This window comes from Asterias rubens, chromosome 19, assembly GCF_902459465.1.
Source record: "Asterias rubens chromosome 19, eAstRub1.3, whole genome shotgun sequence".
Lineage (NCBI taxonomy): Eukaryota > Metazoa > Echinodermata > Asteroidea > Forcipulatida > Asteriidae > Asterias > Asterias rubens.
The window spans coordinates 11171609-11199048 of NC_047080.1; the positions used below are offsets into that span (position 1 = coordinate 11171609).

Here is a 27440-nt window from a genome sequence, read left to right on the forward strand (position 1 = left end):
CAGCCTTCATTTGCGAGTGCAGCAAATTTTAGTTAAAAGTTTTTAAAGTTGCAGCTACCTAATATCATTAAGTGTCACTTGTCTCTTAAAATTGAAGTAATTTAGTTGACAGCCTAGTTGTCAGGGATTGGCCTTCAATGTTTGAAGAATAGTTTTGTAATTCCCTTGCTGCATTTAGCTTTAAACCTCTGTTGCTATTGAGTAAGCACCCATTCCACCTAATCCTTCATATTTCAACACCATGTTTTCTGTTGGATCGCATTTGTAAACTGAGTACATTCTACAATGGATCAGATTTACCACCATAAGCAGAGGTTAACTTTGGGTGTTGAATATTATTTGGTTTTACCCGTACACCGATGTTGTACTGTATACTCAATATTCCCCCACCCAGTCCTGCAATAAATAAAAGAAATGAGGGGCGAATACCTCTGTAATGGGACAACTTAAAATAAACCTCGCAAAGCTCATGAGTTTTTTTGAGTTGCAAGCTTTTATTCTTACTGACTGCTGTATGTACACTATTTACATAAAGTATTTACAGAAATGCAACACGTGTTGTGTGATTTGCTCCACATGTCATTACATAACATGACATTCCTCATATTTCCAGTTCAACAAAACATAACACATCCTCTAACTAATCTTTGAGAAGGCAAAGATTTAAAAGAAATTTCAACCATGATTTAAAAGTCTGCCTGAATACGGTGGGTATCAACTGTCAGATGATATGGTGCTACCTCATTATCTTTTCTCTCAACAATGCAGCCATTTTTATTGTTAAGTTTGAATAACGTCTGGTATACTGACTTGTTAAGTTGTGAGCTAGTACTTAGTTTTGAACTCCTCAGACTATAAGACAGCGTTCCTACATCACATAAGCAAGTAATTCTTGATCCCAGTGGTGTACAATCTCACCACGCAGTTTTTCTTCCTGAATGCCTTGCTCAATCATAACCCCTTGGAAGTGTGACTTTGAAATATCCAAATATATTGGATATTTCAATAAGCTAGGTGGTTGATCTACAATACCTGAATGCTCAAAATGGTCACAGCCCCCAAAACCCATTGAAATCATAGAGCAATTGCTGCCCCTCATTCTTCTATGAGTTTAGGGTGACTGTATAAAAACATGATTAACTTGAAGTGGATTGTGTCAAAATACTTGCATTTTGAATAGCAATTTTAACAAGCTTGCATGCTAAGCAGTCACTTTTCTTCAGGCAATCAATATTGTTTTTCAGAGCTTCCATGGTAGCGAGGTTGCAACCAAGTTGCGGTCTGTTGAATATGTGTAACCTAATGTTGGCTCCTTTGTTGAAAATTCATCTGAATAAATACTAATGTCTACTAAGTATTGTGAGTTCATTTGAGGATGATGCCGAGTGTGTCTTCTACTATATATTCAATGGCTATCGTCGGATGTGTTAAAGATTCAGTAGTTCATGTTGACAGATGAATATGCCTTAGAAGATGTCCTCGTCATACACCTTCTTCTCCCTTTTGTCTTTGTGTCTGCTGCCTTTGATGGCTCCTTGTGCTATAAAAAGAAAAAAACAAGATTGAGAAAAAATAAATAAATCTTTAAAGGCAAAGTATACCGTTGGTTTTTGGAACCGTTTGATTGTTTTATTCCTGTAGATATTAAGATGTGTACAATAAAATAATATGTACAAATTTCATTTTGAAAATAGGTTGCCAACAGGAAATTGATTCTTTCAATTCTAAAACGTGATCTCATTGTATCATAAAGTTAAGATCTTTGTGAATGAGGTTGGAGAATTATGTGTGCTACTAGGTGGCAGCAGACTTACCAGGTAAACGTTCATTATTTACGTAGTTCCAAGCATGTGCCATTACCGAGAATGATTTTACCTGGCAAGTCTGCTGCCACCTAGCACCACAAAAGAACCCCCATTGGGTAAAGGGGTACACTTCCTAGCCTGAACATCTGAGATCACAGTTCGAGGCTTGTGAATAGACCAATCCATTAAGCCCCGCCCCATTACGTGTTGACCAATCACAACCCGTATCGCAACCAAAAGTCTGACAAATTAAGGTCCGACATGCGTGCACATTTGCTTAGCGCGCACGGTAGAGTTGTGCAGAAAGGCAATGGAGAGGCGCACATGTTCTTGCTCACACGTGCGCCGTGGGTGGAGCCTAATGGATCGGTCTATTACACCAGAGATCTGCTGTTGAGCCATGTACATTATCACCTTTGACCGTGCACCATTTCACATGGTTTTCATGGCTCTGGAGATTCACAGTTTAAATCCGAAAGACATGTGTTTACATACAAAGCCAACACCTGTAGGACAGGGACCAGTGTACACAATTCCTCACCTAGATCACTCCACGTTGACTTTCCAACTGTCTGGGTGTCATTGTTCGCGTACTTGTGAATGTTTGGTTGTCGTCGTGCCAGTGACACGTGGAGAACCGTTGACGAAACCATCTTGTTGTTCATTTCATTGATGGCTTTGTCGGCCGCCTCAAAATTATCAAACGTGATGAAGGCACAACTGAAATTCAGAGGAGGAACACAAAGGTTAAAAATTGAGGAAGCTTTCCCTTTTTAAACCCATCAAACCTTGAAACTTGAGTTGACAAACCATTTGAAGACGATGAATATTTTTTATAAAAAGTAGACACCATATTCTGGGTTTTAAAATAAGCTTCTTGCGACTTGCGAGATAATTTTAGAACAAATCTGGTAAAAAGAAAATGTCTTAACAAAACACAACCCAACAGTGAATTTCAGAAGTAACCACAATCCAGTTTTAAGAGACAGAAATCAAAATAAGTATGGAGATATCTTCTAGAAGCCCAGGCTTGTGGTGCGATGCCCGATGGACAGACAAACAGACACTTGACAAGAACGTACGGACAGACAGGTTGAACAAAGACAGAAATGATGAAAGACTTATACAAGACGTTGTGCAAATTTAACTCGCACAAACATCTTTTAATTGAAACCTGTCGCGAAGACAAGAATTATTGAAACCCACCTCTTCTCCTGCTCCATGTTGATATTTGCAATCGTCCCAAATTTCTTGAACGCTTTATCGCACAGCTCGTGGGAGATTCCTCGACCGTGGACGTACACTGTATTTCCGCGCTTTCTTTCCTGTGAGCCTGTGTGTATTAAAACAGCAACAGGTGTTTCAATCAATTATAGGACAGGTGTTAATCATTACCATGAACAGATGCCGAGTACAAACAAAGGGTGTAATTAATATTTGGCGAGTGTTTCAGATCAATACAACACAGGGAAGTGATAAGAAGGTTGACGTACTTCGTAAACCATTAATAGTCACCAATAATTCAGCTGTTCAACCTCACACACACGTGTGATTGAGAACACATTTAAAGGCAGGGTAAATTTTTAGTTATTGTCAAAAACCACATATTCATAACGAATATAAAAAAAAGTCAAAAGTTGGCCTTAGATGGTCATTGAAGTTGACAATGAAAGAAGCAACACCCTGGTTACACAGAACTTTGTGCTTTCAATGCCTGAGATAAGAAAACCAGACCTGAAGTCATTCTCAGAATCAAATTGTGGGTGAAAAATTACCTCTTTCCCTAAAATTACATAACTTCAAAGGGGGTCATCTCTGACAATGCTTTATAACATCAATAGATCTCCAGTGTTCTTTATTAAGAAACTAACATACAAATGACTGTCTCATTTAGGAATGGTGTAATAGAGACCAAGTACCTACCGTCAGGTATGTCTGTTTGGGATGGTTTCCGACTGCTTACAAAACTAAACAAAGAGAGCAAAACAAACATTTTTAAACAAGCACTTTGAGAATGGGTTTTTCAATACCTGTAATTGAAACCGTCTGAAAAGCCAATTCAACTGCAGGAGTTGTGTATGGTGGTACGTAACTCTCTGTCTCTGCCTGTTTACACTGAATATTTAAAATGCATTTATTACATGATATCGTACTGCAGTCTTCCACAGTTTACCCATGTTCAAAACCACAGTCGATATTGAACGATCAGATAGTAGGATGGTTGACTGTGAACCATATCACAGGCTTCCAAAGTTTACATATTGTTCAAACCAAAGTGGATATTGAATGGTCAAACAGTAGGAGGGTTGACTATGTAGATGCATTCACAACAAATATTATACTCAAGGCTGCCAAAGTTTTACTTTTTTTCAAAACAGTATTTTGATACATGTATTATGGATGATACTAAACGGTAAAACAGTAGGAGGGTTAAGTGTATAAAGTGTACGATTTTCCATTCAACGGAAGTCAATAAAGTAAAATTATACCCCTTCCATTCATACTCACTTGTCATATAAATTCTTCTTGTGTAGTTTCCTTCCGTCCATGTTGGGTCCTGGACTCGTCTCCTCCCCACTGGATGGGCCACTGTTTGGACCCACAAAAGGCTGGAAAATGGGCAGGTCCGGTGCCTTCTCTGGCTCCTTAAGGCTGCGCTGCATCTTACGTGAACGCTTGAACCCTGAGCTCTTGTTCTCTTCTAGCTTGGCTTGTTTGGCCTATCAGGAGCCAAAGATTTAAAACGAAATCAGCAAAATAACCCACAACACAATCACCAGTTGCCGAGGTGCCCTGTGCTTTTGCTGTCGAGCCCTTTGCAAAGTTCCAATACAAACTGTCCTCATAGAAGTGCCCTTACGGGGGGAAAATTGCTGTGCCCCTTCAAGAACGAACTTCAATGCAATGGATTGGTTTAGAATTGGTACTTGACTAGGCCAAACCTGAAGTTTTGCTGAAATAGGCTGGGAAACCTATAATAGAACGTGGTAGGTTGGAATTTTGATGGTCTTTCTCATAATTGGTTAGACCAGTATTTTCAAGAGGATTTTTAGAGATGTAAAAGAAGTAGAATTTGAAACTTTGTTTGGTGGAAGTATAATTAGGTGAGGTTTGTGGTAGCACGGTAGCACCATGTGTAAATCTATTTTGACTAGTGTTGGTTCTGATAAGAACTGGTTGATAACACAACGTTTCTATCAGTATGCTCTATCTTATCAACTTCAATAGGATGTTGGACTCTGTTGCTGGGAAGCTGCTTAAGTACTAATACTATCTGGGGGAAATATAATGTTGCTGCAGTTCTTAGCTTCGTCACACTGACCTGTTCAGCAGCTAATACTTTCTTAGCCATCTCTTTGGCATCTTCTTGGCTGGTTTCTGGCAAGGCTGCATTATCAAAATGGAAATAAGTAAATATGAAAAAATAATAATTATGTAACCAAAATATTGATAAAATAGGAAGACTGCCGACCTTGAGGCTCACTAGATAACTCAGTTTGTAGAGTGGTGGCACGTTAGTCGAGAGGTCGCAGGTTCAAATCCCGCTGTAGTAAATATTTCTTTATCAACTTAGAATTTATTTTGTCTACTGAATTCAACTTACCTCTTTTTGTACCTGGTTGTGGAGTGAGAGGCGCAGGTTTGTTTTTATTATTTTTCAACTGTTGTAAAACTTTCTTCTGTAAAAAAAGCAATTCAAAACAAAGTTATTAGGCCTGCTACAATATTTTGATTAAGTAAATACCTCTATCAACCCAAGACCTGGTTGTTGCAGCACGTACGTTTTTATTTAAATTTATTACTACCAACACGACAAGCCCAGGTTAATGTGCTTTCCACAATTGCGCTAGAGACTTTGGGAAAATCTTGGCATAAAAACATGGATTGAGTCCAGCATATGATATTGACACTGTATTTTCTGATGCTCCATTTTATAAATACAATTGAATAGGGCCTGTCTAGGCTAATTCTAATTCTAGTCCCATCACATCATTCATAAAAACAAAATACAGAAATGTTATTGGCCCCATTCATTTCGCTGTATCTTGGCACTTAAAATTGGCCAAAGAAATCCTCATTACTCATGTAACTTTATAAAAGTGTATTACAATTTATACCAAATACAAGTATTTCATCATGCAAAACTAACAATAACATCATCAAAAAAGCAAAATTCAAATCACAAAACAATTTTCACGATGTTGGTGCAGTGATATTTTACATGTTTACAAAATGAAATTATCACTGATTCCTATAATTTCATACCTTTTTCCGTATCTTGGCATATTTATTTTGCAGCATCTCCTCTTCCTCAGTCATACGGGACGGAAAAACCATTTGGCTAGTTCTGCTGTTGTTTTTGGCACAGTCAAAAATGAAAAATAAAATTGAAAAAATGTGGATCAATAGCAGACGGTCACCAGCTGTCCAGTCAAAAAAATTGTTGGTGGTACCCGGCGCGATCAGGATTCAGGTAGGTATAGGTTATCCGTGTACCAGTGTAAATGTACTGGGGTCACCGATTGGTGGCGCCATTTATTGTTTCTAGTATCTTCTTGCTGATCGCATCTTCTTTGACAGGCGATTTAATTTTCAGTAATTCATCTCGTTATTACGACTGGAAAGCTACAATTTCAGTAGATATTTGTTCTCTTGTTCGGACTGCAGCACTTCAAGTAAATATTCTCAGTTGGACAAGTCGAGATGGGTTTGAAGAAAAAGCCCAAAATCACCTGGATAGTGGAGCTTGCTAACCATCTTCCACATTTCGAAGATGTTTTCGACGAACACACATTTTACTGGACGGCCTTTGTTTTTGTTATCTCCACTTTCGTCTTTGTTTATCTCCTCTCGCGACGGGTGAAGATAAAGAACACTGATATTTAACGGCGCTAGACACCGGCGAGAGACAATATTTTACGACCGAGTTATTTATTTCCACGACAGTTTTGATGAAGCGTATCAAAATTCATATTAATTTTTTGGTAGTCGGCGAATTTTTCTTTTTGACGAACACACATTTTACTGGACGGCCTTTGTTTTTGTTATCTCCACTTTCGTCTTTGTTTGTCTCCTCTCGCGACGGGTGAAGATAAAGAACACTGATATTTAACGGCGCTATAGACACCGGAGAAAGACAATATTTTACGACCGAGTCATTTATTTCCACGACAGTTTTGCTGAAGGGTATCAAAATTAATATTTTTGGTGGTCGGCGAATTTTTCTTCATGAGATCGTGAAAGGCCTATCCTATTCCTACACAGATTGAGATAGGGTAGATAATCTGTTTATAAAGAATAATATCGTTTTAACATGAACTTGCATTACTCAGTCATCTGGAAGTGACGGTGAATCTGCGATTCTTTTGTTCCCATACCCTACCATACCGGAATATAACTGTAGTACAGTAGTAACACTGTGTGCATGGCTTTTGTGAAAGTGCCCAGTTGGTTTTGATGGTTCAATGCACTTGTCCACCGTTACGTAATTGATTGATTTACATCATATCTCATCCAAATGGTGTAGGAATTTACGTGCTCAGGAACTGCGCTCCCTGAAAAATAAAAAATAAACCCATTAAGGTCTTCACTTAAAAACAGCAGCTTCTTCATTGAAGGAGAGAGCTATGAATGCAAAAATATGTACAATTAATTATAGCCAACGAACCCTGAACTAGCTGGAATAATAAGAAATAAATACGGACTACATTATGGCGGCGCACTCCACTTGTACTACTCACTTCGCGGTGACCAAGCTAGGACTTCTATCTATTCTGGTTGGTGTCGTCTTCCGGTAGCTGTGCATTTGCACACTACAGTTCGTCGGGCTTGAGTGGACAGGACATTAGACGATGTCGCCCATAAAAAGCTACAGCCAAAAACTTCTGAGAAACTTTTGGCTAGAACTGAGATAGTAAAGTTTTGGATACTTGTGACATATTTAAGGAGGTATTTAGGAGAACGTTTTGAGCTTGAAGGAGCTTTTTGAGGCTCTAACTTCGGAGTTGGAAATGGGGAAAAGGAACAGCAAGTTGAGACAGGAAACTTTGACAGACCTTTTGGAGAAAACACACTGTGAGTATATTACTATCTCCATGCCATTTTGTGTAGTATTAACACACGTACTGAACCAGTAAAGTTGTCATGTGTTTTATTTGGTTTTAATTATGATGACACCTACTGTGATCATGGTGATGAACTTTTAATAATGGTTTGATGAAGTGGCTGAACATGTGTGTGGGATGGGAAGTATGACCATTACATTTTATGGAAAAGTTTCCGTATGGCGCCACCACTTTTTCATTCGATATGAAATAATATAGTATCTAATTTACCTCAATGAGATATCCCTTTTTGTAAAAATGAGTGAAAAAGTGGTGGCGCCATACGGAAAGTTATCCATTTTATGGACAGGGGGGAATTACAGGAAATTTTCCTTTACTGTAGTAGTATCCTGTATCCTGTATGTATCCTGCCACCACTTTTGTTTTCTCACTAATTTTTACAAAAAATCTTATGGATAACTTTCCGCACCTCGCCACCACTTTTTCACTAAATTTTACAAAAAGGGATATCTCATTGAGGTAAATTAGATACCATATTATTTCATATCGAATGAAAAAGTGGTGGCGCCATACGGAAACTTTTCCAATCTTATTTTAATTTAAGGAGTAAATAAGAGTTAACTGGATATTATATTATTAATTCTTTCATTGAATGAACAAGTGGTGGCAGCTGAGCTAGGATAATTAAATTGTTCCTAATTACAAATTTTTACAAAATGAAATGTTAAATTCAATTTATGTTCATCAAATTCAATGATGGTGATTGGTTATTGACTGGTGACCACGCCAAAATGTCAGCAAAAACAGGTCAATTTTATTTCTATTTACATAATTGTAGGCCTACATGTAAATAGGTGATTTTGGTTAGTACTATCTAAACAAAAATTAGTTGGGATAACTTTCCGTATGGCGCCACCACTTTTTCACTCATTTTTACAAAAAGGGATAATCAATGAGGTAAATTAGATACTATATTATTTCATATCGAATGAAAAAGTGGTGGCGCCATGCGGAAACTTTCCATTAGTTGCAATCAGCTGCTAATTAAAAAAACTTATTTATCAGGCCTAATTAAAAAAAAAAAAGCTTAGTAATTATAGGCATATTAAAAAAAAAATTAAAAGTAAGCCTAATTCACGAGGTCTACCAGTATCTTTTCTTAAAATGGGAATTGAACTGAAACAGGAATTTTAAAAATATTTCAACTAATTAAATCATGAGAGTATTACTATAGCAAGGAGAACAAGCATCTTTCCATTCTAACAGGGTTCTTATCAAAAACTACATATGAAATAAATTTTCTCTATGTCTTAGTGCTTGCTAACCCCCCCCCCCCAAATAAAAAAATAAAAAAGGAAATAAAGGACAAATAATAATAATACTAATAATAATACTATTAAAATAAGAATTACAAAAAAAATTAATTAACAAAAGATATAAATATAAATAAATGAAAAATGAAATAATTATCAATAATTATCAGTATTATATCTTTAAAATATCCAGTCTGTACAGAAAGTTCTGTCTCATTTGGTTTCTGGTGTAAAAAATATAAACACTAAATTGTGATCCCAGCTGGTAAACACTTCCACACTACAAACAGGCCCTGTGGTAGTCTTAGTGGTATTTATTAACAATACAAGCCCTGCCAAAGGCCAACCACATCAGACTTGAAGTGAGCATTTGGTCGAGTAAAACCAATCAGACCTGAGATCTAGGATATATATATGGAACTCAATCTAGCTAGTCACATGAATGTCATTGAGTCTTTATCAGTATGTAAACATATTGGAAAGCCACATGTCCCGATTGTCCGCCTTTATGAGCATTATGTTTGGATGTAACTTACACCGCAGTATGTTTGACATGCGTCACGCAGGGAGATGTTCAACAGACTTTTTTCAGCTTAAAGTTTCTTATGCGATTCCTGCTGGATCGCCTGACCTGGAACACACCAACAAATATTTCTGGTTTTCATTTTATCACTTGGTTCTTATGGTTTTTTTTAAAAGTAATTGATACATATGGGTTTTGGGATAAGGAACAATTGTTTGCAAACTTTATCAGCCGATAACTGTGGGAAATAAATCCATTGGCATCTTGACTCGAGTTGGATTTGTACGTATAATGACCTTTAACTGCAGTTTACAGCAGATTGGGTTATTTCTTTAAATCCTTAGACTGTCTACTCGTAGCTGGTTTAGGTTTAAAAAGCAGCATTATCTGTCGTTAAATCTCCATTGTGGTACCCTTTGTAATGCTCATGACCATATGGTGCGTTCGTTTAGCTTCCCTGGGTCGACCCCGGTGTGTGGCATGTTTTTTTTCCAGGACGAATGTGGCTAATTATCTGCACACGTTCGTCCTGGAAAAAGAAACGCCACACACCGGGGTCGACCCGGGGAAGCTAATTGAACACACCCATTGCCATAGCCGTCAATTAGAATGCAATATAAAAGTTACATTTTGAGTGTTGGCTTTATTTTGACACAGTGCTCTATTTCTTATTCTATTTACAGTTAACGAGAAGGAGATTTTGCAATGGTAAGTGTAATAGATAATTAATTATTCCTTAAAATTCTTTTGTTTCAATTCAGTCAACACAGTGCTGCTACTCTGACAATTATTTGAGTTAATTTGCTGAAAGTTATTTGACTTCCTCAATGAACCACGTTCGGGTAGATATGAAAAATCTGTCATCGCACAGCCAAACATTATTGCTACTTCTGGTATGTTCAAATAAAATTCCATGTATGTGTTGTGTGCACATGCACGGCTCACATACATGTACATGTACTCTGTAGTGTTGGCATAATATGTACATTTGTGTGCAAACTTAAAGACACTGGACACTATTGGTAATTGTCAAAGACTAGCCTTCACAGTTGGTGTATCTCAACATATGAATAAAATAACAAACCTGTGAAAATGCTCATTCGGTCATTGTGAGATAATAATGAAAGAAAAAACATCCTTATCACACGAAGTTGTGTGCTTTCAGATGGTTGATTTCGAGACCTCAAATTCTAAATCTGAGGTCTCAAAATCAAATTCGTGGAAAACTACTTCTTTCTCAAAAACTATGGCACTTCAGAGGGAGCTGTTTCTCACAATGTTTTATACCAACAACCTCTCCCCATTACTCGTCACCAAGAAAGGTTTTATGCTAATATTTTTTGAGTAATTTACCAATAGTGCCCACTGCCTTTAAACAGTAGCCTACTTGACTAGACTAGCCACATGCATTTAACATGTCTCCAATAACTCTGTTACTATGACTTACATATTTGAAGAATTTATTTCAACACATATTTTGAAGTGGAATGTACAATTAGTAAAGCTTCTCTCAGGATGGAGTACAGTGTGTGGAATAATTTAAAATGAACTTCAGAAGAAGGATTTTGTTAATAGTTCCTCAGGCCTTGAAATAAGCGAGACACCAACAGCAATAAGCGTTTTTGAGGTATGGCGGACATACAATGTTTATGCGCGCCCCCCAAATGGGGGTAACTCATAGATATAGAATAATAATAATAGCTAGATCGGCCGCACGAACATATGCGCCATAAGCCGCAGTAGTGTTGTAGCATTGTGTCCGCCATATCTCAAAAAGGCTTATTGCAGTTGTGCCATGTGCTTGTGCTGTGGTGTCTGTTGCAAAGTTTCAATACAAATTAAAACTTTCCTTAAAGGGAAGGTACACGTTTCGTAATTGTCAAAGACCAGTCTCCTCACTTGGTGTATCTCAACATTTGCACAAAATAACAAACCTGTGAAACTTGGACTCAATCGGTCATCGAAGTTGCGAGAAAATGATGAAAGAAAAAACACCCTTGTTGGACGAATGTTATGCTTTCAGATAGGAATAAAAGACTTCTAGGTAGAAGTCTTTTATTATTTTAGTGAGAAATTACCTCTTTCTCAAAAACTACGTTACTTTAGAGGGAGTTGTGTCCCACAACTTTGTATACTATCAACAGCTCTCCAATGCTTGTTACCAAGTCAGTTTTTAAGTTAATATTTATTTTGAGGAACTACTAAACGTGTACCTTCCCTTTAATAGAAGTGCCTCTTTCCAGAGGAAAATTGCTTTGTTTCTTAAAATTTGAATAGGGCTACCGTTTAATAGTTTAAATTTGCTTTCCTCCCTTTTTTTTGGCAGGCATAAAGGGTTCTTGAAGGACTGTCCCAACGGCTACCTTAACCAAGAAGTAAGTGTTACTCAATCTTTTTCGATAGTTTTCCCAAAACTAGCCATGGGGATGAGATAGCTCATAATTTCACTGGTCCGCCAGCTTTTTCATTTGGTCCAATGCAAAAGTTTGTGTATGTTTTTTGTAAGTTCAAAATTCGTTCAAAGAAAAACATTCCTTGCAAAAGATTTTTTTTCCTGAAAATTGGCCTAGGCATAGAGGCTTCCTCTATGGCCTAGGCAACTTAAGCGTAAGTACAAGTATGGTAAAACAGTCACTTGTATTTGGGCTGTAATTTCATTTATTTGGCCTATGAGTGGAATTTTCTCAGCCTGGATAGCCTCTGTCAGCTGAGTCTGTTGTAGTGTGTTGTGTACGTGTACAGATTTTTCAATAGGAAAAAAGGTCGGTCAACCTTTTTTATGAACTTGTAACCATCTTTTTCGCAAACAGCATATTGTATCCACACTGACATTTTAAAAAGTCTAAAGAAATCTGCTGTACCTACACTAGACGTAGTCAACTGTGTTACATTCCATTTGTCTTCATTTGTTATAGTCCCAAGTCTAGTCCATATTCCACCAATTGATTTTGATGGATTTGGTGCTGTTAGGGGTAATCCTTCGTTGTTATTTTTTATGTTGGCTTCCGTTGGCTTCTTACACAAATCAAGTCAGAAACCGATGATCAAGGGTCACTTTTATTGGCTTTATTGAAGAAAGTTGGTTTGTGTTTGGAGTAAAGCAAATACATTCTCAAACTTAGTCATTGATAAAAACCTTTTTAGGCACTACAACATGGCGTTGTGATTGCGGACACGCACCCATCGTACGCACACACACAAAAGAATGGGGAAAACAACAAAAAACTCAAAGTCCAATGAGTTTGCAAGCAAAGTTACATACATTGTTTACATAGCCAGGCTTTTTTGAAAGTACACGCTACATTGGTGCATGTAGAGTGTTGAGTGTAAGAAACTTGTAGTTAATCCCAACATTGGCTTGAGGTTCACTTCCTCACAGAGCTAGAGACATTATCAAAAAATTATCATGAGACTCGAAAAGTTGGCGTCCAATTTGGTCTTGGCCTTGGTGCCCCTTTCCAAAGTTCCCCATAGACTTTTAAGATTTTCCAATGGAAGTGCCCTTTGCAATAATAAAAATATACTTTCCCTCTCAGGGATGAAATTTCAGATCTCTGAAATCATACACGCACAGCCCAAAATGATCATGGGACTCAAATTCAAACGCACTTTTACACTGCATACACTATCTCATACACCCGCACTCATAATTTATGAATGCGAAATGTGTTGATCAGCTGTCGACCCAAGCCTGCGACCCATCCGATATTTATGAATATCGCAGGTGAGGGAGTCATGTGTCTGGACACTCATAGCATACCCTTAAAGGCACTGCAGGGAACGATTTCATCCAGCCCTTTTGCATAGCAAAATATTTTGAACACTGAATGGTAATTTTGAGTAGCAAATGATGATTTTTTAATAGCATCTGAGACATTTTGCATAGCATCTGCTTATTCGCTACTGGACACCATCGGTAAAAAAATAATTGCTAGCATAAAAACTTAATTGGTAACAAGCAAAGGAGAGCTGTTGATAGTATAAAACATTGTGAGAAACGGATCCCTCTGAAGTAAAGTAGTCTTTGAGAAAGAGCTAGTTTCTCACTCAAATAATAAAAGACTTCAGCTGAAGGCTTTTATTATGCATCTGAAAGCACACACATTGTGCAGCAAGTTTTTCTTCTTTCATTATTCTCATTGCAACTTCGATGACAAATTGAGTCAAAATATTCACCTGGTTTGTTAATTGATGCATATGTTGGGATACACCAAGTGAGAATACTGGTGTTTGACAATTACCAAACGTGTCCAGTGCCCTTTAGGAATGAGCTGCAGTCATAGAGTATATATAAGAACTAGAGGGCGCACGAGTGATGCTTCGTGCACAAACGCCACGGGACCGCAAGATGACAAGCGCGTCATTCTGCACGCGCTTCGAATATGAAATACACGTTTGAGGTTTTTTTTATTGAACGCTCACGCGATGCTGTTTGTTCAACTTACAAAATGGCCGCACAAACACACGCTGTGAGATGCCAGTTTTGTCAACTTAGAAAATGGCCGCCTGCGCGCATGCCAGAGCGCGTATATAGGCCAGTGCGCCCTCTAGTTCTTATATATAACTCTATGGCTGCAGTCATAAACCAGGCACCAAGCTTGTGTTATGGGCTTGTTTTATTACTTATGAATGATTCACTTGATTGCTTCTCCAGAGCATTAGATAAAGCAATGCATTATTGAGGATGTAGGTTTCCGTTCAAGTTTAATCTAGTTAGATGGGAACACCATGTTCAATCAGCTATTGAGTTGAATTGGAACAATGTGTGGTACTAGGACTTGTGTGGAGGCTAGTCACATGTGATCAACTTAAATTTTGATGTTGATAAATGTGACCCGCTCTGTGAAAATGAGTCAGATGAAGGCAATTTCAGGAATTGAGTTATATGCATGGCTGGAAAGAACACATCATCAGCAGTAATTTGGTATGTGTCTAAGCTTTGGGGTGTATCGCGTTGCTGAGTTACTCTTGTTTGAAATTAGCCACCACACCATTTCTTTTGAGAAACGAATTACAAGTAAAATTATATTTTAAACTACCATTGTGTGCAAAAGGATACAAATTAGACATAAGTATGATCACAAAATTGTTGTATTCATAGCTTTATTGCCTAATTTAATTTTTTTTTTTTTTTTACATTATCCACATTTAAAACTGTCCATAACTTAATATTGCATTGGGCGACATGTGACTCATTTTCACAGAGTGGGTCACAAATAGTAACACAGGCCTGGAATTACGTGGAGGCCATGGCCTCTGTTGCCCCTGGCCTCTGTTGTCCCTGGCCTTTGACTTGGTGCCCTTTCAAAAGTTTCCTAGAGGCAAGACATTCCAGACTGATGATATTCCAGAGTTGGTTATATTTTCAGCATGATTGGTCACAATCAGCAGAGTTAAACTGCGTCTACATGTATCAAACCTCTTCTTGTAATGATAAGTGTACTGGGTTCTTTTACATGCATTACACTGGTGACCTACGGGGCTTTACGTCCCGTCTGAAGGACGAAGTAATAATGGTTAAGTGTCTTGCTCAAGGACACAAGCGTTAGACCGAAACTCAACCCCATACTCTGCTGATCATGAAAGCAGATCTTAATCCAGTGTGATTGAATGCTCGGCCAAGACATGCCAAAATAGAACCCAGTCCATCCCAGCAGGAAAGCATTATTTCTTTAGGAACAATTACGATTTACCGTTAACAAATTATACTATTTTGTTAATCCTTATCAATAATCACTCCAAGTTATTGATAATCTATCTCATTTGCTTCTTTCTTGAATTTAATTGATACTAATAAAAAACCACCCAGTCTTTATCAGAATGCAAGTTTATCAGGGAGTCAAAACATCACAGACCATTTGTAATGTAAACTTACACTGGGAACAAGTCGTGAAAAAAAAAATCAAAGATGCCACAAAAACACAATTTCTTCTTCATTTCCTCATGCCCCTCCAGGGTTCACCAACTGTTTGCGTCTCTCATCAAAATAGATACAATTTACAATAGACTTAGATTAGATCCTTGCATCACATTAAACAAAAATAATCCACATTGACATCCCCCCTGAAAAAAAGCAAACACCTTTTTGGTGATATCCAATTTATACCATTCGGAGAAAACATTCCCGGTCGGAAATAAGAAAACAATCATGGAATGAATACCATCTCCCTAGTGTTACTTCCAACGTAATATCCAGTTCGTTCTCAATATACAAATTGCATTTGGAAATCTCGATAACAAAGTCGTGCCGAAGGGGAAGAGAGAGACTGGCTTTATGGTGGCACTGATGGACGCATTTTTTTGTCGGAGCATCGTTAATATCGGGAGCGATTGGCCAACTCTAGATAATCTTGGGGCGATAGATATTCATTTCATGTTCCATATATTAGACTTTAAAGGCATGTTGTCTACATGTCCTATGTCGTTGCGTTCTTGGAAAATTCTGTTTATTACGGTCCTCTGTTTACCAAGCTGTGATACTCGCGCCAAATTTTATTGTAATGTTTTTCCAAGGAAACGATGACAAATTGTTGATGCTCAATAAGTGATTTGTTAATTTATTCTTGGTATCTATTGCAATAAATTGGATTGTTTTAGTTTGGTAAATGATATATATAAATCAGTACTTGAGGATTTCTCTGTGATGGCAATATAATGATCTGATATAATCCTCAGAACAGTTGGCACTTGTGAAAAGTAAGCTCAGGATAAATAAATCCAATCAGAAAATGTTGCCTTTAAGACCCATAAAATAGCATCCCCCCACCCTCTCCCCCAAGACATTGATCAAAAGATAAAATACCTGCTGAACTTGAGCCCATCTAGGGCAATTTGCATCCGGGATAATAAACGGACTCTCTGGTTGTTACAGCACCACCCGAGTCTAAACACTCCAGAGTTTGAGGAATTAGGTTGAGATGCTCTCTGAAGGAGCCAGTTTATTTGTTCATCAGCGGGATGCCTGGTATTTTTGGAATCGGACTAACAGTGGGTTGTTTTTTTGTTGGAGAGAACTCCCCCCCATCCTCAACACACTTCTCTGTCATATTTGTTTACGTTTCTGACTTCAGTTGGCCACTCAGATTTCCACGTAAATTTGTAGTGTATTTACCAGATGTCAAATGCAGTTTGTAGAGCGGTATTTAAGAAATGAAATAAATACAGCCGATTGTTTAGTTTTCTTTTAAACAATCCATATATTAAGCTCAAGAGGCTGTCAGTTTTTCCATTTTTGTAAGACATGGTGTGTTTCTGGTTTTGAAGCAGTGAGTAGGCCTAATTTTTTTGAGAAATCAAGTTTTGGTCATGTTCCGATTTTAACTATCATTTTGTTTTGAAGTTGAAGTTTACACTTCTTGTTGTACATCATCGTCTTAATTTTACCCCCCCCCAAAAAAAAAAAAAAAAAAAATCCACACAATTAAACATTTGCCAAACATTCTTATATCTTTCTACCTAAAGTATGAAATAAACCAAATTTTAAAAATAATAATCCAAGTACCAGGCTTACTTTTCTGAAACTTACAGTAAATAACTTTAAAAACGTAGTTGAATAATTATGATTTAATTGTATTTATAACACAAATATTTGGAAGTAAACAAGCTTTTGAAGATTCGTCTTTAAAAAACGCCTGTTAGGATTTCATTCCACATCTGAAAAGTATTGGTTATTAATTTTCATGCCCCGAACTTGGACATACATCTGTACAGCACATGCATCGGCACTATCTTCTTCCAAAACTTGCGTAACAAAACGATTCCCTTCACTGTCTAGTGACTTCATGTCTTAAAATAACTTCAATAACGTTATCTCTTGGTTTAGAGCGCTGACAGATACAAACAACGACAGACAAATCTCCCTAGATGGCTCAGCTTCCCTGCTAGGCCAAGCTAGTACATTGCGAATCATGTTTACCTCACGCTGGCTCTACTCAAAGAAATGTTGCCCTTTCTAATATTGAGATGAATCTAATGCTGCAAGATAGTTTTAATTTATTGAGTTTGCATGCCAGTTAGTTGGCTTAGTGCACTACTGAGTCTAAATTTCTTCTACCACAGAACTCGGCAAAGTACTGAGTATAAAACAGCACTTACAGTTACTCAAAGCTGTGTAAGGGCAAAACCAAAAAGTATTCTTTATCCCTGATGCAAATTTAATTTATTTTAAATTGATGCGATACCTGCTGCTAAAACATAGGGTTTCGAACTGCCTTTATCTACACTGTACCAGGCCATCTCGGTGGTCTACTTGGTAAGACATCTTCTCTAGAATGGCAAAGGTTGTGGGTTTGAATCCCACCCGAGTAATATGCCTGTGTTTTTTCTTTTTTACAGAACTTGGGAAGGTACCTGAGTTAACAGTGCTTGCACACATAGGTGTAAGGGTAGTCTAGTTGATATTTTAATCTTTTTTTTTTTTTTTTGGGGGGGGGACACTTCCAGGACAATTTAAATTTGTTTTATGTATTGGATTATATTAGATCTGGTTAATTTAGTGGATAGGTAAAGCAAATTGTTCTAGTGGACAACTAAATCTTGGACAATTGAATTTGGTTTATCAATTGGATTATTGGATCTGGTTAACTAAAGGCAGTGGACACTATTGGTAATTACTCAAAATACTTATTAACATAATACCTTTCTTGGTGACGAGTAATCATGGTAATGGGGAGAGGTTGATGGTATAAAACATTGTGAGAAACAGCTCCCTCTGAAGTGCCATAGTATTCGAGAAAGAAGTAATTTTCCACGAATTTGATTTCAAGACCTCAATTTTAGAACTTGAGGTCTCAAAATCAACCATCTAAACACACACAACTTCGTGTGACAAGGATGTTTTTTTTCTTTCATTATTATCTCGCAAGTTCGATGACCAATCGAGCTCAAGTTTTCACAGGTTTGTTATTTTATGCATAGGTTGAGATACACCAACTGTGAAGGCTAGTCTTTGACAATTACCAATAGTGTCCACTGCCTTTAAGTGAATAATTGAACTCATTTTGGTGGATAACTAAACCGAGTTATTTCAGTGGATAACTAACTCTTGTGTAGTTCTAATATGGATATTTGAAAGCTTTCTATTCTTGTGGATAACTCAATCTGATTGTTTTGTGGATAGTCATTAATATATGTATTTGAGAATATGATGGTCAATTCAATTAAGTGGATATCATGGTTGAAATGGTGGATAAAGCTGAATCTGAGGTTAATTTAGTGGAAGAACAAAAGTTAATTGTGTGGATAATTTAGTGGATAAAGGAAATAATAGTTATTTCATGTGGATAATCGAATAGTTACTTACATGGATAATTGAAACCTGGTTATTTTGGTTGATAACTAAAACCAGTACTAAATTTAGTACACATTTTGTATTATCTGTTGATGAGGAATATGATGTGTTGTAAAACAGTTTGTGGAAAGTAGAGACATTAAATAAATGCAGTGACCATCCTTCCCAGTTCATAAAGAAGAGTAAAGAAGAATCCCTGCAGGTTTGCACGATTGAACAAATATTTAATGCTATGCTGTGGAAAATATTTTTGAAGATAAGGTTTCCATAGAATATCAGTATGATCGGATATGTTTTCATAACTTGTACTGGCTGTTTTGACTGCATAGTGTACTGGGGTGTACATCTCGATGCAACATGTACAGTTGCATCACTTTAGAAATATTGAACAATGAATACATGGATGTATGAGGCAGTATGCTTTGTTTTTGAAAGGGCTAGGGCACCAAGGCATTTTCTCCTTTGTAAAAGTACTCCTTAGTACCAAGCCAGTTCTGGTGCTTATAATTATTCTGAGTAATTTTACCAATAGTGTCCAGTGCCTTTAAGGCATGTTGATTCAGTGTCTTACGGAGGCATCATCAGAAATATTATAATTGTATTTTAAATTGAAGATTGAAGATAAAGCGATCTGGGATTTGACCTCTTGCCGAGTCAGGAATGTTCAAAGCGTGACGACAACACACTGTCAGGGAAGATATCCACCAGTATAAAACTGCAATCAAATCTTGCTCACCAATCAGCTTGTCGTGGAATCTAGGTCTTGAGTATTGTGATAACCTGGGCTCAATTTCATAGAGCTGCTAAGCAAACAAAATTGCTTACCATGAATTTTTTTTGCTTGATAACAACAGGATTACCAACCAAATTTCCAAGTGATTTTCAGGATGAGCAACAGCTGAATATCACAGTAACAAGCAATATGCAACAAATGGAAAATTGGTTGGTAATCCTGTACTTATCAAGGAAGAAATTTCATGCTAAGCACATTTTTGTGCTTAGCAGCTTTATGAAATTGGGCCAAGGTACGAAAAAAAGGTCTGAGCTGTAGAAAGACATACATAAATGTACTGACCTTGACTCATCAGGACATAAAGGATACCATGTATGTGTTTTGATAATCTGCAAAAATGAAATTTGGCACATGGAGTAAGTCATGAAAAAGATATTTGGCTTAGCACAGAGCTGTCATTTAAAACAAAAATGTCTTAATAGAATAACAAGCAATTTCCATTATTTGCAAAATGGAGGTCTGGCATTGCTCGTTATTCCACTGAAGATTTTTAAAAGGAAAAATCTTGTCCTGAGCTGTAGCCATAACTATTCTACTCTGGCTGTGTGCCAATTTCCATAATCATCAAAGGCGCAATCCTCTAAATGCCTCCTCTATCTTCTGGTTAATTGTTACCATTTGCCAGGTTTTCTCAGGAACTTTTTCTGTATACTTCCACAGTAGGTTAATGTTTATTACCTCTCCACAGAAAAATGCGTTCATTTGAATAAATATCTGTGCAGGTTTGAATGATTGATAACGTCAGAAGTTTTAGATCATTTTAAGTGTGGCTGTAATGGCAGGAAATGTAATGGCTTCAAAACTAATTATCTCAGAGTCTGACGTGGCGGCGCGGCCCTTCCTAAGGAATGTAGAAGTAAATCAAATGAGTTTAATGAACTGTCAGAATGCTTTGATTAATTAGAGTCTCATGCCTACTGTCTGAGGGTCTGAGGAACGCAGTAATGATTGGATTGTAGACTGGTGCCATGTCTAGTGACCCAGTCCTGATTCATTGCCATGAGGCTAAACAGTTGAACATGATGGTGGTATGTTTATCTTACCCTTACACTGATGTGTGTTTTAAAAGCGCTGTAACTCAAAACTTTCCTCAGGTCCTATGGAAACAAAATCCACAGGCGCATAATTTGGTGGGACTCGAACCCATGACCTTTGCCGTTCTAGATGATGTGTAGTTAGTGTTCTTACCCATACACCGATGTGTTGTAAGCGCTGTATACTCAGTACTATCCCCTGGTACTGTGGGGACGAAATACACAGGCATAGGCCTATTACTTGGGTAGGATTCAAACCCAAGACCTTCACATTCTAGAGAATTCTAGTCTTACTACTCGGCCACCAAGCTTGCCATGCAATGTAGAAGCTGCATGTACATGTAGGGGCAGTGTAAATCTTATGACTTCATGGTTTTAGCAGCGAATAAAGTGTACCTCATTGATTTGCAGTTGGTGGAATACAGTCTCATGGTAAAAAAAATACAGAATTGGTATTTCTCAGAAAAATAATAATTACATGTGTAAATAAATAAGTTTGATTTATAGGTACATTGTAAACCTCATACCTGTACCAAATCTCCAGAAAAATATTGCCGTATGAAAAAGTGTGAAAGTCAAGTGAATAGCATTTGAAACCTTCTAAAATCACATGGCTATTTTAGTTGCCAGATTCCAACCGAAAAGCATTAAAATAAATGGTTATTCATTTGCATGATCAATTCGCCATGTGGATTCAATGTATAATAATTTTTTCAGTGCATTTTGAAATGTAGATGTGATGCCAAATGGAAATACAAACCGTATCGTTGAGCTCGTCCCTGTAAAGCCGTCAGCGAGAAAGTTGGCACAGAGCCAAGAGACCATACCATCCTCTGTCCCATCTCCCATCAATCTCGTCTTACATTTCACGATGCAAATATCCAACTGTCATGATAGATTACTGTAAACTCACTGTACACAAACCAGTTGCTGGACTATCACACGAAATATCAATATTATTATTATTATTATAAAGGGCATTGCGTACTCTTTAGTAAATATAGGATAGTTTTCAAGATTTCAGTCTCTTTTAAGGCAACGTGTACCTTTGGTTTTTGGACATGTTTGATTGTTTTTAAATGCTAAGTAAATGTACATTGTTCAGTGTAGATGTACACAAGAAAACTAACCTGTACAAATTTCATTTCAAAAGGTGGTCGCGTTTGAGATATATCTAAAAAATCTGGAGCAAATAAGTCCATGCAGGTAGAGCAATCGCTACTAGTAATACACAATTTGAGAAGAGTATATAGGGCGCTTGAAAGCGTGCAAATGTCAAAATGCAATAGACCGTATTGAATATGACATCACCGTTTAAATATCTGACCTACAACATGGCGCGTGTGTGTGCGTGCATGTGCCGTAGAAATCAAACCGGGAATGTTGCGTGCTGCGTGCTTCATTGATGTACGTCTTTGGACGCGCATAAAATGGGGTTATTCAATACGGTCTATCCACTTCAAATGAATCGAAGAAGAATGAGAGGGGACCAGTTGCTCTATGACTTGATGCCCCTTTTGATAGCGTGCTCTAACACAGAATGGATCAACCACAGACCTAATTAAAATATTCAATATGTTTGGATATTTCGTAGTCACACCTCCAGGGGGTATGATCGAGCAAGACATTCAAATTGGTGCGATCATACACCACTGGGAATGAGGTTGATCATGATCTGACAACTCCTGAATAAAAAAAAACTTCTGCCATCCAAATCTTCTGATCAAACAAACAGCATTGGCCTACCACCAGGCGCTACCCAAAGCACACAATCATTATTTGCTCTACTCTCCTGGAGTAATTTGGTTTTGGAGGTCGAATCTTGATATTGATTTAGAAGAGACTTTAGACAATGACTTGAGTGGTCATTGCTGGACGAACAACTACTCCATTGATCTTTAGGGGACTAACAGACAATGTTGAATAAGTAACTCAGATTAGTCCACAATATGTTACCACTTGAGTGACAAGGACCAATATTACTTAACAAGGATAAACAACACAACTCTTTGAACTCTGTGTCTGTTATTACTTTTAATGAGTAGGGTAGATGGCCTTAGCTTTCACTCCGGACCTTCTTCAGAGGCATAAAACATGTACAAACAAATACATATCCATTTATAGACAAAGAGAGGGGAAAGGGATTAAGGGAAGGATCCAGGAAAAAGCAGGAAAATCATAGCCAATCTCAGTTTCTATTTGAGAAACAATTGGTGGCTATGGACCAATAGGAGTAAAGTGGTTATTACTTATATTATGTATTCATTCGTCTTGTAGTCCCTAACTAGCTCTTAGCCAAGTTGAGGATGAATTAACAAAATTCATATTCCTTTTGGTGGTTCACATTCCATTAATAATTATTTTAATAATGATGATTTATCTTTTTCCACTTTTCATTTTCTTCCGTGTTGCTTTCAGGAATTCTCCAAAATTTACCAGCAGTATTTCCCCAGCGGTGATGCAACAAAGTTTGCTTCCTTCGTATTTAACGTTTTCGACGAAAACAATGTAAGTGCTAAACAGTTTTGTTCCACGACAATGCTCAAGACCTACAATATTAGTTTTTTATATTAAAAATAATAACAAAAACTAGAAAACGGTGATTGTGAGCCAACTCAAAGCTGTTCCGTTTTGCTTTAAATACTTTCATTTGGGGTTGAACTAAGAAAATTTTACTACAGGGGGATTCGAACCAACAACCTCCAGATTATTATGCCGACATCAGCTGAGCTATCTAGACCCATGTTGGCAGTATCCCTATCTATATAGAGAAGAAAGGTTTAGCATGCCGTCACTCTACTAACTAAGCTTGGTAAAAATTATATTTGGCAAAGTCAGGAAAGAAACATGTTAAGCGTCCCGGTCCACTTCCTTTTTATAGGCCGCCTCCTTTCATTTCATTTTTTTTTCATGCACCTTTTTTTTTTTTTTTTTTTTTTTTAAAGGGTTATTTAAATGATCTCAGCTGAAACAATCTGAATGTCTTGTCCGAATTTCTTTTCCAAAATCTTTCATTTATGTATTGTGTGTCTGAGCAGTAGAAAAATCAATGGATATTTGACATTTTAAAAAGAATGGCGGCCATCTTGAAATAAAAAATAAAAAGCCCCTCCTCCTTCCTTTTTTTTGAGAAACCCGGACGCTAAACATGTTTCTTTTTTTACTCGGCCTTAGCTCAGTTGGTAGCCCATTCTTCAACCAAACATAACATAAAAGTTTGTCGCCCTAACCGGAGTATGGTTTGAAGCACATCTGAGACTTTGTTTGTTTATCCTTGCAGTCTTTATTTACTTTCTTATTTACTCAGCAAAGGATACCTGTGGCTTAACAACTACAGGTGTGCTTGACGATGGGGGGGGGGGGGGGGGAGATGGAATGGACATGATAGAGGAGGTATTAAAAATGTAAATATTTGAGAAGTGATAAACTGTCCCAAACTTGTGGCGTAGTGATACTGATATGATTGTGTGAGTTTTTCGTTATCACCAGTTTGAGGGGAACAATCATTGAAATACGTCAAATGAAGGATTTTTGCTGATTGTAGACTTGTGATTTAATCCCCCCCCCCCTCTAACAATATAAGATTGGATTTTGTGTGAATTATTATGTTCTACTTTCAAACATCGTTCATACTATTTTCCATGCTTTTATATCCCAATTCAGAAGGCAATATGTTTCTTTAAATGATAAAGCAGTGTTTATGAAATCCAAGAATGTTCTGAAATCCTTCCTCCATGTTCTGATAATTTCCCTCTGAAATAAAAAAGTCCGAAATAGGAATGGAAGATTTGAGTCCATTCGAGAGGTAGTCAATTTTATTTCCGAGAAAAAAAACCTATGTTGCCATTAAAAAATCCCTTTAGTGAGGATTGAGTAAAACCCAAGTAGTTGAGACGCAATGTTTTCCGGACACCAAAACCTCTAATCCACTTAAATCTCTAAATCTTCCAATCCACATTGTGTCTGATTGCTTCTGAAGTATGTGAGCATTGGGCTCAGCAAGTCAGCCTGGATTTAACAGTGGGATATTGTAGCTTCAACGTGGGATTTGTTAACTAGAGTGTGTTCATGTCGCAATCATATCCAGGGCTCGTTTTGGGGGAAATCCACAGGGCTTGTAGGTCAACATTCGGCGCTAAGCGGGAAATGGTGATTGTAAGCGCAGAATTCGGCAGTAAGCAGAGCCATGAAATTGGGCCCAGCCGTCGGTTTCACAAAACTCTTCCTAACTTAGGACTAATTTTAGGACTTAGGACCAGTCCCAACCCTGCACTGTAGCTTGCAGACCTTAAGATTAATCCTACTCGAGATAAGACGGGTCCTAACTCTTTGTGAAATCGACGGCAAGTCTTTCTGGCTAGTCACTGGAACTTTAAAGGTGAACCCTGCAAGGTCTTCATAACATATCTATCCCATTATTCTCATGATTGTGTTTTCTCTCCTTAGGATGGTGCCATAGAGTTTGCCGAGTTCATCAGAGCGTTGTCTGTAACGTCAAGGGGAAACATTGATGAGAAACTAGACTGTAAGTCTTCTAAATACTTATAATTTGGTTTAACTCGACCGACACTTCGGTCTTCATCAGCAAGATGACGCGGATGTTGAAGCCGTGACCTTGCGGACCTGTGAACCCAAGACCGCGTCATAGACTCCTCAGAGCTTATACCGCCCCCCCCGTCTCTGTTCATCAAAATAATGTGTCAATTAATTTGTTGATCATTAGTGTGAAATTTCCTTCCTGTAATTCTCTTGAAATTTGATGAGAAAAATTGCCCTCCTTGATTTTTTAACAATTCTCTGAGTATTCTGTAGAACAAATTTGAAAATCTCCCGGATTATGGAAACTTTGTTTGTATTATGATTAAATGTAATAAGCAGTCCTCGCTGATGCAAAACTTAAAGGCAGTGGACACTATTGGTAATAACTCAAAATAATTATTGCCATAAAACCTTACTTTGTAATGAGTAATGGGGAGAGGTTGATGGTTTCAAACATTGTGAGTAACAGCTCCCTCTGAAGTGACCTAGTTTGGGAGAAAGGAGTAATTTTCCACGAATTTGATTTTGAGACCTCAAGTTTAGAACTTGAGGTCTCGAAATCAACCATCTAAACGCACACAACTTCGTGTGACAAGGGTGTTTTTTTCTTTCATAGTTATCTTGCAACTCCGACGACCGATCGAGCTCAAATTTTCACAGTTTTTCTTTATTATGCATATGTTGAGATACACCAAGTGAGAAGACTGATCTTTGACAATTACCAATAATGTCCAGTGTCTTTAACAACGCACTAGAAAAAGAAAAGAAAAAAAGTATAGTCCATTAAGGCTATTACTGAACACACATCCAGTGCTTTGATGAATCAGATATATTTCTTGGAATTCTCAGGAATCGGGAAAAAAAACATCGTCAACATCCAATGACCTCATCCTTGTACCCAAATCTTCTCCTCTTCCCCAGGGGCATTCCGACTCTATGATCTGGACCACGATGGATTCATAACAAGAGAAGAGATGCTGAATATAGTAGATGCCATCTACCAGATGGTAGGCAATATGGTGCGCCTACCAGAGGAGGAGAACACCCCACAGAAGAGAGTGGATAGAATATTTGCCCTCATGGACAAGGTAAGGGGGCGTCCGGAATGGTGGCTACAGTTACAGCTAGATTTCGACACCATCATGCGCTGAAGAAAAGTTTGTCTTACGTAACATCCTAAGTAATAGTTGTAGCCGTAGCTGTAACCACCCATTCTGACACAGCATGATTTCCAAAGTCCTCTGGTATCTTTAGCGATCAACGAACATTTTTTGTGTTAAGACTTGATGGTTAAAGGAACACGTTGCCTTGGATCGGTCAAGTTGGTTTTTGAAAAGCGTTCAGTAATGGTTTGTTACAAAATGTATATGGGAAGAAAGATGCTGTTAAAGTAGAATACAATGATCTACACAAATATGCCTCCAAATTGCGTGGTTTTCTTTTTTACCTTCGTCGACTAACACAGTCGGCCACATCTTTCTAACCATATGCATTTCAAAACAAACGGTTTCAAATGTTTTTAATAGACCAACTCATCCGATCCAAGGCAGTTCCTTAAAGTTAGGGTCGTACTTTGGTAGCAACTTGAAGCAAATTCTGTGTACTTTTTAGTCGAAGGTTTACTTTTTATAAATACACAATAAAATATGGTAATATACAAGGAGTCTATTTCCAAAACTTTGTTAATTTGACATTTACATTATCTTGTTTCGTGAAATCTAAAGTTTCAAAACAAAATTCATCCCTCTAAATATATTAAATACTATTTCCTCTTCCTCTTTTTATAGAACAAAGATGACAAACTTACTAAAGAAGAGTTTCAGAATGGTTCTAAGGAAGATCCAACCATCGTGCAAGCATTGTCACTCTACGATGGTCTGGTATGATGACTTCCATCCCTCCCAAGATCATTGGTAACCAAAGTATAGTGACCTACTCCTAGTTAAAGAAGTGTATTGACCCCTTGCACGCATGTCACACGCAGCGACTGTGCCATTCTCACCATTTTGGTGGTCAATAAGTTTACGTGTGAACGGGCGTCGCCTAAAATGCGCACGGTACTGAATAACGCACAGTGAC

The 27440-nt window shown here is 37.6% G+C and overlaps 2 protein-coding genes across 2 annotated transcripts; one reads left to right on the plus strand and one right to left on the minus strand.

Moving 5' to 3' along the window:
* Nucleotides 1–480: 480 nt before the first annotated feature.
* Nucleotides 481–6256, minus strand: LOC117302886 (negative elongation factor E-like). Its single transcript, XM_033786851.1, has 8 exons — nucleotides 6072–6256; nucleotides 5410–5485; nucleotides 5128–5192; nucleotides 4314–4525; nucleotides 3729–3772; nucleotides 3012–3138; nucleotides 2347–2525; nucleotides 481–1540 (listed from the first exon to the last, which is right to left on the minus strand). The coding sequence occupies exons 1-8, from the start codon at nucleotides 6141–6143 to the stop codon at nucleotides 1467–1469; spliced, it is 849 nt and encodes a 282-aa protein (XP_033642742.1). The 5' UTR covers nucleotides 6144–6256; the 3' UTR covers nucleotides 481–1466.
* Nucleotides 6257–6342: 86 nt separating this feature from the next.
* On the plus strand, nucleotides 6343–27387 carry LOC117302887 (neuronal calcium sensor 1-like). The gene is made up of 7 exons (XM_033786852.1): nucleotides 6343–7880; nucleotides 10390–10414; nucleotides 12033–12081; nucleotides 23241–23330; nucleotides 25269–25347; nucleotides 26283–26449; nucleotides 27149–27387. The coding sequence occupies exons 1-7, from the start codon at nucleotides 7817–7819 to the stop codon at nucleotides 27245–27247; spliced, it is 573 nt and encodes a 190-aa protein (XP_033642743.1). The 5' UTR covers nucleotides 6343–7816; the 3' UTR covers nucleotides 27248–27387.
* The last annotated feature ends 53 nt before the right edge of the window (nucleotides 27388–27440 follow it).

What these genes read in the sequence shown, in the direction of transcription:
- LOC117302887 (XM_033786852.1), top strand. Translation starts at nt 7,817, where the DNA reads ATGGGGAAAAGGAACAGCAAGTTGAGACAGGAAACTTTGACAGACCTT. An exon ending in GAGAAGGAGATTTTGCAATG is followed by an intron (nt 10,415 to 12,032) that starts GTAAGTGTAATA and finishes TTTTTTTGGCAG; the next exon opens with GCATAAAGGGTTCTTGAAGG. An exon ending in ACGGCTACCTTAACCAAGAA is followed by an intron (nt 12,082 to 23,240) that starts GTAAGTGTTACT and finishes TGTTGCTTTCAG; the next exon opens with GAATTCTCCAAAATTTACCA.
- LOC117302886 (XM_033786851.1), bottom strand. Translation starts at nt 6,143, where the DNA reads ATGGTTTTTCCGTCCCGTATGACTGAGGAAGAGGAGATGCTGCAAAAT. An exon ending in ACAACCAGGTACAAAAAGAG is followed by an intron (nt 5,193 to 5,409) that starts GTAAGTTGAATT and finishes TTGATAATGCAG; the next exon opens with CCTTGCCAGAAACCAGCCAA. An exon ending in CCAAACAGACATACCTGACG is followed by an intron (nt 3,139 to 3,728) that starts GTAGGTACTTGG and finishes TAATACACACAG; the next exon opens with GCTCACAGGAAAGAAAGCGC.